This window comes from Triticum aestivum, chromosome 7A (genome assembly GCF_018294505.1).
Source record: "Triticum aestivum cultivar Chinese Spring chromosome 7A, IWGSC CS RefSeq v2.1, whole genome shotgun sequence".
Taxonomy (NCBI): domain Eukaryota; kingdom Viridiplantae; phylum Streptophyta; class Magnoliopsida; order Poales; family Poaceae; genus Triticum; species Triticum aestivum.
This window is the reverse complement of record NC_057812.1, coordinates 1,991,702-2,006,753: the sequence shown is the minus strand read 5'-3', so window position 1 is coordinate 2,006,753 and position 15,052 is coordinate 1,991,702. Positions and strand designations below refer to the sequence as shown.

The 15,052-nt window shown below is 48.9% G+C and overlaps 3 protein-coding genes across 3 annotated transcripts; 2 read left to right on the top strand and 1 right to left on the bottom strand.

The window, feature by feature from the left end:
• Positions 1 to 566: 566 nt before the first annotated feature.
• On the top strand, positions 567 to 4,647 carry LOC123150397 (uncharacterized protein At4g28440-like). The gene is made up of 2 exons (XM_044570253.1): positions 567 to 922; positions 4,139 to 4,647. The coding sequence occupies exons 1-2, from the start codon at positions 646 to 648 to the stop codon at positions 4,348 to 4,350; spliced, it is 489 nt and encodes a 162-aa protein (XP_044426188.1). The 5' UTR covers positions 567 to 645; the 3' UTR covers positions 4,351 to 4,647.
• A 634-nt stretch (positions 4,648 to 5,281) lies between these two features.
• LOC123150396 (GDSL esterase/lipase At5g45950) lies at positions 5,282 to 7,731 on the bottom strand. The gene is made up of 5 exons (XM_044570252.1): positions 7,064 to 7,731; positions 6,826 to 6,956; positions 6,120 to 6,353; positions 5,771 to 6,023; positions 5,282 to 5,667 (listed from the first exon to the last, which is right to left on the bottom strand). The coding sequence occupies exons 1-5, from the start codon at positions 7,581 to 7,583 to the stop codon at positions 5,480 to 5,482; spliced, it is 1,326 nt and encodes a 441-aa protein (XP_044426187.1). The 5' UTR covers positions 7,584 to 7,731; the 3' UTR covers positions 5,282 to 5,479.
• Positions 7,732 to 11,712: 3,981 nt separating this feature from the next.
• Positions 11,713 to 15,052, top strand: LOC123151102 (homogentisate 1,2-dioxygenase). The gene is made up of 8 exons (XM_044570878.1): positions 11,713 to 12,089; positions 12,203 to 12,448; positions 12,670 to 12,749; positions 13,356 to 13,523; positions 13,619 to 13,794; positions 13,976 to 14,045; positions 14,156 to 14,310; positions 14,399 to 15,052. Exons 1-8 carry the CDS (start codon positions 11,767 to 11,769, stop codon positions 14,723 to 14,725), a joined length of 1,545 nt encoding a protein of 514 aa, XP_044426813.1. The 5' UTR covers positions 11,713 to 11,766; the 3' UTR covers positions 14,726 to 15,052.

The following is a 15,052-nucleotide window of genomic DNA, read 5'->3' as shown; positions in this document are numbered from 1 at the left end:
TGCCCATCCATGCATACTGCCGCTGCCGATCCCCCCTTTCTTGCTCTCACTCCAGCATCTACATGGATCTTGGCGAAACCAACAGGGCGGAACGCCCGTGGTTGCCTCCTAGCTGGAACTGCACTTGTCGTCGTCGGGCTTCTCGTGGTAATCATATTGAGTTCGTCAATGAATCGCCTGACGAACAAATTAGTTGCTTGTGGCGATTGGAAAACTCCTTCATGTATAGCCTTTCGGCGTGCAGTCCATATCGCCCAAAGTGTGACGGCCAACAAAACGAACTGATTATGATCAAGTGACTGCATGAAGGTGAAGAGCCACTGCTTGGCGCTGGGTTACGTGTTCGACACCAGGCTCTGAGCTAGCTCCTCACATTAACTAGTGCCCACACACATCTCGAACTGTGCATCCCTGCTATGCAGAGGCCGGGTACATACAACATCCCACCACGAGCCCAGTCCAGTAGGAGCGTGTTGGTCCGCTCACAGACACTTCAACCTGGGCCGGCCTGTCCAGCGACCCATATACGAGCCCGTCCATTCGCCTCCCTCTTCCTCTTCCTCTTCCCACAAGTAACCGCCACCCCCACCACCGGAATCTCCCCCCCTCCGCCGCTCGTTCTCTAGGGTTTAGGGTTCCGGCGAGATGTCGACGGCGAAGCCCCGCCCCACCGCCACCCGCGGCGGCCTCGCCCCCGCCCCCTCCCCCTCCCCCTCCCCCGCGCAGCCCGCCGTGGTGCTGCGCAAGCCCGTCTTCACCACCATCGACAAGCTGCTGCCGCAGACGCACGGCCACAACCTCACCGCGCGCGTCCTCTCCGCCCGCACCGTCCTCGACAAGCCCGCCGCCCGCACCCGCGTCGCTGAGTGCCTCGTCGGAGACCCCACCGCCACCGTCCTCTTCACCGCCCGCAACGGCCAGAGTGAGCTTCCCCTTCCCCTTCCCCTCCGCCCCATCTCATCCGCTCTGCCTTGCTTTGCTTGCCCCATGTGTGGATGAATAATGTACCTTGCCTCTGCCCTTGTGTTTGTTGGACCCATGGATGGATTCGCCCCGTGCTGTTTGCTGACAACGCCCTCCCCTAGTATACATTTGTAGATGATTTGTGTAGATCTACTTGCTCTTGTGCCTTCTGTCCTGTTCGATTGAGCAGTTTCATCTACCTGCATTGATGTCCATGTTCATCCATTGACTCTTTGGGGACAGAATACTGCTTGCAGTTACTTACCATGGGTGCAGTCATCATTTCGTTTTCTGATTCACCGATGTTGACAGCGATGGCATTGTGGGGGAGGAAGCATTCAAATCAGCTTGTATGTGCATGTTGATTTTCAAGGGACATGTAGCCTACATTGTTGTTTAAGCTGTGTGTGTGCTTATTTATTCATGAATCGTTGGGTAATCAGTTGCAGTAGCCATGTGTATATATACCCATCATATTTTGTTTTTCTGGTAGACTAGTATTGGTATGAACGCATATGTTTCCCTGTGGAATACGGGTTAGCCTGCATCAGGGAAACTATCTGTAAAATCGACTGACTTGTGCACTTATGATTTGGATGTCCATGCACAAAATTGCAAGTTAGAGCATAAAACTGGGTGTATGCTTAACTGGAGTAAAACTCACATCTGGGGGGCATGCTGCATTGTTGTTTATGTTGTTTACATGCTTTTTGATCCATCGACTGTTTGAGGACAGACAATTGCTTGCAGCTGCTTACCATGGGTGCAGCCATTTTTTGATTTTCTGTTACACTAATGTTGGCAGTGATGTCTCAGGCCCTGCATTTTGGGAGAAACCTTTGAAATCAACTTTTGTGTTGTACATTATGATTTCAAGGGACATGTAGCCTAGCTACATTGTTGCTTGTATTATCAGTTGCAGTTACCATGCTATCATCGCTTGATTTTATGTTACACTAATGTTGCTAGTGATGTATTGAGTCCTGTATTTGGGGAGAAATCTTTGAAATTGCCTGAAATTGTTGTTAACAGTGCATGCTTCTTTATTCATCAACTGTTGGGGATTCAGCTGCAGTTACCTTTGGTGTAATCATTAGCATTCGATTTTCTGTTATAGTACTAATGTTGGTCAGAATGCATAGTTTTGCCTGTGCAATATGGGTTAGCCTTGCATTAGGGAAAATATCTCAGAAATTGAGGTGCTTATGTATGATTGAAGGGCCATGGACAAAATTGCAAGTTGTAGAACATAAAAGTTGCATGTATGCTCAACTGAAGTAAAACGAAGCATTTGTGATGGGTAACCAATGGGGGTATGCAAAGTCACTTGTTTGCAATTGCTGTGGGTCTTAGCAGCATTCTATTTTCTGTTCCATTCTTATGAGAATGTGCTACTGCCACACTGATTAGGATGAGTGTATCATGCATACTTTACTTATTCAACATGATATCTGTATATACGGGTTGATATACCAAATCAAGCTGGGTTTGTCTGCCCTCTTGAAGCATCTGTAAAATTGCTGTATAGGCTGTAGAGTCTTGAAGAATCTGTAAAATTGCTCTATAGGCTGTAGAGGGACATACATGGGGCAAATTTGTTCTTGTTCCGAGTTAGATTGCCATTTATGCATATCATCAAGGCTTGTTGAAGTGAAACTGTGGATGCTGAAAGCTCATATCCTGTTAATAGAGGATGCCCATAAAGTGATTATTGGAACCTGCTGGTTGATGTGTGATTTACACTTTCACTTCCTGATATAGAAACCGTACCACATAATCTGTTTTCCATATCTATAGTGACTGATGCTGATTTTTAATTAATTAAAGTCAGTTTTGTTCATCACATGCTAATGGTCTATTTATCTTAGTTTAGTTTAGTTTTAGTTTGATGGATAACATCTTGTACAGTTAATTGCTTGTAGTTGCTTACCATGAGTACGGTCATCGTTTGATTTCCTGTGTTACACTAAAGTTGGCAGTGATGTCTTGGGTCCTACATTTTGGGTGATAAATGTTTGAAATCAGCTTGTGTATACATGATAATTTCAATAGGCATGTAGCCAAGCTACATTCTTGCTTGCATTACGTGCTTCTTTATTCTTCAACTGTCGCGGAATCAGTTTCAGTTACCATGGTATCATTGGTCCTGCATTGGGGGAGAAATATTTGAAATTGCCTGCCTATACATGATTTCAAGGGGTATGTAGCGTGTATTGTTGTTAACACTGCACGCTTATTTATTCATCAAATGTTGGGACTCTGTTACAGTTACCATTGGCATAATCATCGTCATTTGATTTTCTGGTATACTAATGTTGGTCAGAATGCATAGGTTTCTCTATGGAATATGGGTTGGCATGCATCAGGGAAAATACCTGATAAACTAACTTGCTTATGTATGATTTGAAGGGTCATGCATGAAATTCGAATTTCTGAGTACATAAAACTTGTGTGCATGCTTAACTGAAGTACTCCCTCTGTAAAGAAATGTTAGTAGTGATCTAACGCTTTTATATTTCTTTACGGACGGAGTAAAACTCACATCTATGATGGGTAACCAGGGTGGGAGATGAATGACACAAATCCACTTGCTTGCAATTACCATATGGGCCTTAGCAGCATTCTATTGTCTGTTACATCTGTCTTATGACCATGTGCTACTACCACAGTAGTTAGGATGAGTCTATCATGCTGTATGTGCTGATATGCCAAACCCAGATGGATTTGTCTGCCCTGTTGAAACATCTGTAAAATTGTTGTGCATGCTGTAGAGGGACATGCATGGGGCAAATTTCTTCTTGTTCCGAGTTAGATTGCCTTTTGTGCACATCATCAAATTTCTTCTTGTTCCGAGTTAGGTTGCCTTTTGTGCAAATGATCTGTCACATGTGGTAGGAAATAGAGGATGCCCGTAAGCTGATTATTGAAACTGGTGGGACGATGTGTGATTTACGCTTTCACTTCCTGATAGAAACCATACTACATAATCTGTTTTCACTATGTATAATGACTGCTGCAGATTTCTAATAAGTAACCAAAGTCAGTTTAGTTCATCACATTTTAATGGTTTATTTATCTGATTTTGAACGGATAACATTTTGTGTACATTTATGTGCTGTGTACAAGTTGCAGCACATGACAACTCATCTAACAAGTGGCATTTCCTTGTCAACAGTTGAGATGCTGAAGCCAGGCAACACGGTGATCTTCCGCAACGCCAGGATCGACATGTTCAAGGACACGATGAGGCTGGCGGTGGACAAGTGGGGCCTGATCGAGGTGGTCGAGGAGCCCGCTGACTTCAAGGTGAACGAGGACAACAACATGTCGGAGATCGAGTACGAGCTCGTGAGCGTGCCACCGAAGAAGCAGGAGCGTAAGAAGTGAGCGGCGGATCGGGCCGGCTCTCTCTGGCTGTGGACATAGATTTTGGGAGGCAGTGGGTAGCAGTAGTAGGTTCGCTTCATTATCCTGGAATGCGCTATTAGTAGTAGTGAAAAAGGCTTCAGCAGGAAGGAAGGCCTGGTCTCTTTGGGGTTTATGGATGGATGGATCGTGTTCTGTGTCGGTGGTGGCGTCGTGTAACTGGCCAGCCTATTAAACTTTGTTGGTATGGAGTTTTGGATGCTGTTCTGATGGCAATATTCTGGGATTATCAAGTGATGTGCTCTTCTGAATGAATCATGAGAAGCAGTGTTAGTTAAACTGTCAACAACTGTTATCTACAGTATCTATCTGTCTATCTATCTACGGCTCTGCAGGTTGTTTAATTTCCAGGTTGGAGATAGAAGATGTGTATCAGCCATGAGTCCTCATACCTGTTGTCTGCTGCCATCTCATACTGCTTCTAGTAGTTGCCTATTTTGTACTGGTAATTGTGATTTCCCTGTATTTTGATGTTGCGAAGAAAAGTGCAAGTCACAACATTGACCTGATTAAGATTTGTGATTTCATAGCAGGATCATATTCCTACCCTTGGTGCTGTGCATAGACCTCTCCTCCCTGGGTTACAGCGGCAAGGCCTGACGGTAAGGAATTGACCCCCCTTAGTGAATTAATCTGTTCATGCTGATCGACATGATTAATCTGTTTCTTTTTAACAACTTCACTGTAGTCTTACTTAGTACTCAACTAAACTGCAGCAGAGTTTGAATAAAGCACATGACACTGGTGTACAAAGTAGCCTTAAACACTTTGGCTTGATCCACACAGGATCCTCTTGAGCTTCGGTGCCTAGCTGTAGATTCCGGTATTAGACCTCTCCTTCATGGGGAACAGCCCCGCAAGAACCACGGTAAGGAATCGACCTGCCCTGTAATTTGCCCATGCTGATCCACCGTAGTTATTCTGTGTCTTTTTCTTCAGTTGCAAAGGTTACAGTAACACGTTCTAGTTTTACAACTCAACTGAACTGCAGTGGCACATGGCATTGGCAGTACAGTTGAGTATAGCACATGACACCGGTGTAAAAGAAAGAAAGAGAACAGAAATGGCCTTGCTCTGGAGCTTTGAGAGTCTAGCTGTAGATTCCGGCAATGGAGTCCAGCATCAGGCTTGTGATAAGCTGGTTTGTTGTCTCTGTCGGATGGACAGCATCCCAGTACAAGTACTTGCTTGGGTCCGGGCATGTCCTTCGCCCTCTGCATGTCTGGCCAACCTCGATCATCCCCGACCCGCAGCACCCTCTTGACACCTCCGTCAGCCCTACATTTCATTCATTCCGCAAAAGCAGCACATCTGTTAACCATGCTCAAGAACTTTCTAATCATGCACGCTAATGTTTAGAAGAGATCTCAAGTGGCGTTACCGTAATTCTGAGGGTTGTCTGTTGCCGCCTGTATGATTGTGTAGGTATCTATGTAGGCGCTCTTCATTCGGGGCTGGTAGTTGACGAAATTCGACAGCTGAACCAGTCTCGAGTTGAAGGAAGCCGCCAGCTGGTTTAGGTTGCTGTCGCATCCATCTGGATTCCTTCCGAGCAATGTTCTTGCGATTGGTAGACAGCCGATCGGGGGTAGCCCGACGAACACAAACCTTCTCGCTCCAAGCATCCTCATCACCTGCATTATGATACATCCAGCATTGACCACAAAAATCCCAACACATACATGTGCATGATTGATGCCAGGTAGTTTGGTCCATAGATTCATGCTTACCTGGGTATAGTTGCCGAGGCGTGCTATCAGGTGGTTCTCGTACCGCAGCATGGCGATGGGGCCAGCTGATCGGTTCGACGCAATGAAGTTTAGGAGCATGTCATTTGTGCCAGCGCTTATGATGAAGGTAGCCCTGTTAACAATCCGCTCTGCTCTTCTCAGTCCGAGCAGGGCTCGGATCAGTTGCTTGTAACGCCAGAAGTGCCACAGTTGTCTCCTGAATGGCAACGCGCTCTGCAAGTAAGAAGCTTAGCTAATAGCTACCACAGCACTAATTGTTGATTACCCTCCAGTTATAAGCTTGCACAATTTTCTTGCCATGCCATCTACGAAATCTCCCTGATTAAATCATTTGCCATCATGACGTACATTAATATTCATGAATGAGTAGTTCAATTTCATTTAGATTTCTTCAACATCATTACTTTTTTTTTTGTCCTACAGGGAAGTTTTATTTGCCAGTGAAGTGAATCGAACAAGTACTGAATCTTTTTTGGGTCATGTTTAGGTCAACCTTGTTGCATGACCAGTCATGCCTACTATATGAGTTTAACTCTATTAGGAGGCAGGTTTGTTTTTCATGTGAATGAACCACACATATGAACTTTGTGCTTTAATGATTCATTCACTAAGATTGCTATCAAATAGACACATTTTCATGCAGTGATATGACTGAAAATATTAACAGTTGAGTCTGATGACGTACTAATGTGTTGGCAGTGATATCGTCGTATCCAGAGCCCGCCGACGCGAAGCTCACCCCCTTCCTGAGCTGCCCCAGCTTGAGCGTCGGGTCAAGGAAGCCCGGGATGGTCCTCATTATACCGAGCTTGTCCGCTGCACAACCACCGCAAATCTGCCATGTCAGGTATCCTGAAACAGCGGCAGCACTATCCACATGGAGCAAAAGGAGACAGACAGAGGAAGAAATGTGTTCTTGCTACCCAGCATATCAGTGGCCAGCCGGCCGTTGGAGAAGCGTCCAGTCGGCCTGCGGCCGTAGAAGTTGACGCCGTAGGGCGGGAAGTTGGCCTTGGCGGTCGTCCGCAGCCGGTTGTTGTTGCCAGGGTCCACCGTCGAGTCCCCAAACACGAGGAGCGTGGTGCACACCGTGGAGCGGTTGCCAGCCCTTGGTGGCATGGGTGCTGCCGCATCGGGGTCCTGAATTGGTGGCACGACCTGTATTGGTGGTATGATCTGCTGTGGCGGCGGTGATGGAGGGTCCTGCTGTGGCGGCGGCGGCGACGGAGGCGGAGGCGGTGGCGGTGGCGGCGACGATGGAGGGTCCTGCTTCCGGGGAACCGGCGGGGCTCGCCCATGTGATGGTCGGTGTCGTCGCGGCGGCGATGGTGGTGCGTGCTGTGGTGGTGCTGATGCCTTTACTGGTGGTGGTGGTGCCGCTGTTGCTGCGCAATGCAGCTCCCCGGCGGCGAGCAGCATGACGACCAGCGGGAAACCCCTCATGGCTTTGGTTGACGGTAGCAGAGTGTGAGGCAGCTAGTTTTCAGCTGGGGATGTGTATATGTGGGTGAAGGGGTGAGCAGAGTGCGGCGGGGTGGGGTGGTGGCCGGCAGCAGCAAGGTTGGGGTTGGGATGGGATGGGATGCAAATGCAGTGGAAGCAAGCAATGCAAAGGTGGCTTGGTGCCTGTTAGGTGAGTGCTTGTTATACTTGGGCTGGGTTCACTTTGTGTGAGCAGCAGCTTTGGACCGGAAGGAGGATTGCTTCTAGGTGCTCCCGTTGCAGAGCAGGCAGGCAGGCCCTTGCTGGTTTGTAGGTCTGGGTGGAGAAACAGGGGAGGGGTCAGTAGATAGATGGTTTGCTTCACTGGTTTCTCATCTTCTTCTGCTGTTAGTTGCAGACATTATGCAGCTCCTTGGGAAGGGATTTTAACCTCCTTTTCCACACACACAAAAAAGTCGAAGGGGATAGAGTTGTTGTACTGTATTTAGAGTCAATATGCAGCTCCTTGGGAAATGGAGGCGGCCAAGGTTGCCTTGCCCGGTTCTAGATATATAGGAAGTGCGGAGAACAATGTTGAAGAAATGCCCTTTTTATTTTCATATGATAGGCATAGGCGATATGCGATATGAATTCATAGTTGTCGTTGTTGTTCTGTTTACATTCCGACGGGCGGGCACATGGATATGCCTGGCGAGGGAAGAATTAGGGCGCCGATGATGTTGAAGAGACGCGCATTTGCATATAGCTTGCTAGGGATATGAATGTATGTGCAGCAGCATTGCAATTTGGTGGTTTGTTTTCAGCACATGCAGCAGAGGGTCCCGTCTGTCGAGACATACTGCTAACTACATATTCTTCAGGACTGACAGGGTGGGTTTTTTCTTTCCTTTTTTGAGTTGCTGTCAGGGTGCATTTGTAACAGCAGACAGTCTGTGAGAGGTAAAAACGCATGCTCCAGCTTGTTACCATGAGAAAGGCACATACATATAGTGATTGATGCGATTTGCTTCACTGGTTTTTCATCTTATTTGTGTGCTTCAATCTGTTGTCAACGTTTGATCTGTCGATCAAACTATTGTCTGTTCATCAGCACATGGCATATAGTGTACTAAAACCATATATAGTTTCAAAAATCAGACCGAGAAGGCTGTCGGTTTAGTTTTTGATTGGTCGGACAACTGGTTCATCGGTTCATTTGCAATTTAAAAAAACCCTGAAACATGTAGGCTATTCTTTTTTATTATTAAAATTGACCTTAAATCAAACGAGTACATGCAATATTGGATGCCACCCCTTACCGAATGTGTTGCTAGCCTAGTTTTACGGCCCTTTATAGTGTGCCTGGGCACAAACAAAAAGTTCGGTCACAAGTTGACGCACCATTTTATGAATATTTTCAGTTTTGTTTTTAGAAGATGAGTGCGCCTTAAAAACCAGACAAGGCGTCGGTTCTGGTTTTTTCTGGTCGGACCGCCGGTTTGGTCCGGTGTTTTGAACTATGGATGAGGATGGTGATGCACAGTACCGCGAATCTGTGATGAACACTGTTCCTTCCTTGATCAATGCATGGAGCTTTTTTCTTCTTCTTTTTTGCGGGTCAATGTATGAAGCTGCCTTATTGTGCATAATCAACAAAGCTTTATATGTACTCCTTCTGTTCTAAAATAAATGTATTATCAGTAATAAAATTTTATACTATTAAAATTAGTATAAAGTTGAGATACTTATTTTGAGACGGGCCGACCCAAACAGACGGTGATTTCGTCCGATTTTTGTCCGTTTGGGTCAGGCGCCCACCCGACGTCCGCCCTGTTTTTTATATGGGTCGGCAGCGCGCCCAACGCGCCGACCCATATGTGCAGGCGTGGCCGGCTGGCCGCCCAATTTTGCATTGCATTCAACATATTGTGAAATGAAAATTTAACAAACAAAATAGTCCGCCCAAATAAATAGTATACAGGCCAAATAAAATAAAAATGTTTCACATAGTTTTGCAAATGAATAAAAAAATACATCTATTGGTTGCCAACATGAGTCCACATATGCTAAACCAAATCATTTTGCAGTTGCACGTGAGTTTCCCAATCACGCATGTCTTCATGAAACTGAGTAAACTACTCAAATGTTGCCGCTACTCCATGCTCAGGCACAACATTCTCACCCTGAAACTGAAAGCCTTGATCGTATAAACGTTCCGGGCGCTCGTCTTCTACGATCATATTATGCATGATCACACAAGCAGTCATCACCTCCCATAGTTTCTGCGTGCTCCAAGTATTAGCAGGATACCGAACGATGCCCCATCGAGATTGCAAAACACCAAAGGCACGCTCGATATCCTTTCTAGCACTCTCTTGTTCTTGGGCAAATCTTTTCCTTTTCTGTCCGGCAGGGTTGGGTGTTGTCTTTACAATAGTGGTCCACTGAGGATAGATACCGTCACCCAAATAGTACCCTTTGTCGTAGTTGTGGCCTTTGACAGTAAAGTTCACCGGTGGGCTGTTGCCTTCGGCAAGCCTAGCAAAATAGGGACGGATCCAGCCCAGCCCAGTGCCCCGGGCCCCCTTTATATACTGTAGCAGTTGTTACAGTATTTTCCCTACAGCCCACAAAGAAAATGGGCCTCACGCCCCGGGCCTGCCCCCCCCCCCCCCGGCCTGGGGCCTAGATCCGTCACTGCTAGCAAACACAGGTGAGCGCTGAAGCACGTTGATATCATTGTGTGATCCATCCATGCCAAAGAAAGAGTGCCAGATCCAGAGATCTTGAGACGCCACGGCCTCTAGTATGACAGTGCAAGCCCTGACATGCCCCTTATACTGCCCTTGCCAAGCAGAAGGGCAGTTCTTCCACTCTCAGTGCATGCAGTCTATACTGCCAAGCATCCTCGGGAAGCCCCTGCTAGCATTCATCGCCAACAAGCGGGCTGTATCTTCAGCTGTCGGCTCTCTCAAGTACTCAGGGCCAAACACAACAATCACAGCCTTGCAGAACTTATACAGGGACTCTAGGCATCTAGACTCGCTCATACGGACGTACTCGTCAATGAGATCATCAGGCACTCCGTATGCAAGCATTCGGATGGCGGCAGTGCATTTCTGATAGCAGGAGAAACCAATCTTGCCGACGGCATCCTCTTTGCACTCGAAGTAGTCATCATAGCCGGCCACTCCCTCTCTAATACGGTTGAAAACATGCCTACTCATACGGAACTGGCGGCGGAATTTGTGATGTTTGAACAACGGGTTTGTTGTATCAAAATAGTGCTTCCAGAGAAGGAAATGCCCGCTCTCCCGGTTACGATTCAACGACGGAAGGTGGCCCGGAATGGAGCCACGGAACAACGGCCGCTGGTTGTTGAGGTGGTGATGGACCAACACGGCAGCCAATATCTTCTCCTCCTCGTCGGACGACGAATCGTCGGAGTCGCAAAGGAAATTGTGGAAAAAGAACTCGTCGGCGGAGTCCATTTTCGTACCTTGGCAAACTGTCGAACAACTTGCGGGCGTCGAAGAAGGAGACGATCGGAGAGGGGAGACACGGCGCCCACAGACCAGCTAGCTGCCCGGCCGGCGTCCGACGAGTGTGACGGCGTCCGACGAGCGTGCTGATCGTATGTGGCGGGGGCGGCGAGGTGTCTTCTTGGTCGCGGGCGGCTGGGCAGTGGGGGAAGCGGCGGCATGAACCAGCTTGCTCCCCGGCGGCAAAACGGCGGCGACGGGCGACTGGGGGCAGGGGCGGCGTTGCTGGGTGGATGTGGAGGCGACGGCAGCTGGAAGAGTCGCCGGTAAAATGGGCGGCGGCGTCGGTGACGGAGGAGGCGGGGGACGAGGGTTGCTTGTTGGCCGAGGAGAGGGGAGGCCAATGTGCCACAAACGAGCGGGTCCGGAGACAGGAGTAGGCGAGCGCGCGTCCGTCGCGTGTCCGCGCCGACGCAAATCAAGCTCAAAAATGAACCGGGAATAGGTCGCCCGCGGACGAAAAAAGACACTCGTCCGTTTGGATCGGCGCGTTGGACCGCCTTTTCTGTCCGCGCCGAGCTAAACGAACGGCCACGGACGAAATTGATCGTCCCATTGGAATTGCTCTAATAGAGCATCTGGGATGAGATGAGAGGCGACGGCGGCGCTGAGTCAGCACAAGGTCCATCGAGAGTTTTCAACTCGGACGCTTCATCCATCTCATGTGCGCACAAGACGACGACCGCGAGAGCTCACTCCCACACGCCTCGCCTGCTCGCCACTCGCTCCCTCTTCGCCTCGCCGGCGTCAGCGAAGGGCCACCGCCACCAGACAGCATGTCCGCCGACCCGCCAAACCAGCCGGAGCAGAACGGCGACGGGTACGCGTACCTGTCGGGCCTGGGCAACAGCTTCGCGTCGGAGGCCGTGCCGGGGGCGCTCCCGGCCAACGGCCACAACAGCCCGCTGCTCTGCCCGCTGGGCCTCTACGCCGAGCAGCTCTCCGGCACCTCCTTCACCACCCCGCGCCACCGCAACCTCCGCACGTACGCTCTTCTTCCTCCCTCCTCCTCTGCTCTGCTCCCCCGCCGTTCCAACCTCCAGTCGAGGAGAGGCTGAATCAAGATCCGCTCTTTCTTCTTTCCGATTTGGTTTGCAGGTGGATGTACCGGATCAAGCCGTCGGTGACCCACGACCCCTTCCACCCGCGGACCCTGCCCAACCCGCGCCTCCTCGCCGACTTCCACGACCCGCGCGCCGCCCTCGCCACCCCCACCCAGCTCCGATGGCGGCCCGCCGACCTGCCGCCCCCCGATGCGGATGCGGACCTCGACTTCGTCGACGGCCTCTACACCGTCTGCGGCGCCGGCAGCTCCTTCCTCCGCCACGGATTCGCAGTCCACATGTATGTCCTCCACTCTGCTACTCCAACTGCTCTGCTTCTTCCTACTGTAGCTTACTAATTGCTGAACTGAACTGAACCATCCTTCAGTTCAGACTGTTCACCTCACCACTCCACTCCACTCCACAGTTGACTCTATTCAGCTGTTCCAAATTCAGACCAAAATTGAATGGCCGATTGACTCTGCTCGCGCTCGTGCTCATGCTCATGCCCTCTTGTTCCAGGTATGCTGCCAACAAGTCCATGGACGGGTGCGCCTTCTGCAACGCCGACGGCGACTTCCTCATCGTGCCACAGCAAGGGAGTGAGTGCAGCGCCTTTGACTCCAAACCACTAAATTCAGACACACGTACCAGTATCTTCCTGCATCTAACCTCATGCTTCATTCCGATAAACTAACTCACAATTCAGCAACACAACCGCCGTTTCCTTTGTTACTACACCATACCCCGCTACGCCACCAGCAGGGTTATTATCACCTGGACATCCCACCGTTTGTTCCCCAACAATCTCTGCTTGACATCCTTTTCAGTGCCCCACCCGTACCGTCTTGTGTTGTTGTATGTGTGATTGATAGCATTTGAAAAGAAAATCTGGACTGAAATTGCCTCATAATTCAGTCACACATTCTTTGTTAGTACATATACCGGACCCCACTACCAATAGGGCGATGATCACGTCTTACTGTTGTTCCCCAAACTTATGTGCTCGCCGTCCTTTTCCAGTGTCCCGCTTATGTCGTCTTCTGTCGTCACGTGCGTTTGACAGCATACTTTTCTCTTTAAAAAGTTCTAGAAAGAAAAAGGATTTTTTATTTATTTATGTAATGATGCACTGCCTGTTAAGTTTTGATTACCTTTGATGAGAACGTCGATCCTCATTACTTCCACGGTTTTGGTGTCAAGCCCAGAGTTGTTGATCACAACCGAATGCGGAAAGATGCTGGTGCCGCCCGGCGAGATCGTCGTCATTCCTCAGGGCTTCCGCTTCGCCGTCGACTTGCCTGACGGGCCTTCACGTGGCTATGTTTCAGAGATCTTCGGCGCCCATTTCCAGCTCCCTGATCTCGGCCCAATTGGTAATATACTCGTGCCTCTGCATTCTGTATTCTACTTAAGTCTGAATCAGCATGCTGTGCTGTTATAAGGTGCCTAATGTGTGGTTGGGGTGCAGGTGCTAATGGTTTGGCTTCGGCGAGGGATTTTCTTTCCCCCACGGCATGGTTCGAGCAAGCCCACCGCCCTGGGTACGTAATAGTGCAGAAGTATGGTGGTGAGCTTTTCACCGCCACACAGGATTTCTCGCCCTTTAATGTGGTCGCATGGCATGGAAATTATGTCCCTTACAAGGTAATAAACCATTCCAGCAGTGTGGACGCCTCATCTATCGAGTCCCTTTTAACTGTTAAAATGTGTCTTCTCTTGTTTACATAATTGATTAGGAATTTTGTAAGTGGTCATATGTGGAATGATTTTCTTTGGCCCTACATCTTGGCACATGTTCCTAACTTGATTTTTGTTTTCCTTTCAGTATGATCTGAGCAAGTTCTGTCCGTTTAACACTGTCCTGTTCGATCACGCTGATCCGTCAGTGAACACAGGTGACTGCTTCTTCTGACTGAGATAATACAGTTGGCGGAGCATTTGAGCTGCTTCTTGTGTTATGTGTCTGATAACCTCATGCATATGAATTGTTCCTCACATTTTGCAGTGCTGACTGCTCCAACTGACAAGCCTGGCGTGGCACTGCTTGATTTCGTGATATTCCCGCCTCGGTGGCTGGTGGCCGAGAACACGTTCCGCCCTCCGTACTACCATCGCAACTGCATGAGTGAGTTCATGGGGCTGATCTACGGTGTATACGAGGTAATAAATTTCTGGCCTCGGTATAAACTGAACTGAACTTGCTATCTGTTTCCTGAAGTCATTAACTGAACTGAACTTTGCAACACAGGCTAAAGCCGACGGTTTCCTCCCCGGAGGCGCGAGCCTGCACAGCTGCATGACACCGCACGGGCCGGACACCAAGACGTACGAGGCGACCATCAGCAAGCTTGGCGGTCCGGACGCCAACACGCCGACGAGGCTGAGCGGCACTCTGGCCTTCATGTTCGAGTCTGCGCTTATCCCGCGCGTGTGCCGCTGGGCGCTCGAGTCGCCGTCCCGGGACCTCGACTACTACCAGTGCTGGATTGGGCTCAAATCCCACTTCTCACATGGCAACGATGACGGTCCATCACTGGCGCCAACTGACGATGGCGACAAGGATGGCGAGAAGTAGCTCTGTTTCTGCAGGTAGGAAATGAAATTCCTAGGCCATGTGTGTATACTAGTTATTACTTGTGTAAAGGGAGAAAGCAAACAGTAATCAATCCAGTAGGAATAAATAAGCAGAATGTGCAGCATGCATGTACAATCAAAATCCCTATCCTATCCATTCCCATCACAATGTCATATGTATACATAATAGTAATATCACTAGCAAAAGCATGTACAATACATTGCGGTGACGAGCAGTTGGTTTTCTTTTGTGGTTAGCAGCCTATTTATTGGCTGATTGTACCCTCACCACTTTTGTTGAATAAAGCTCCCCTAGTTAATTCTGTAA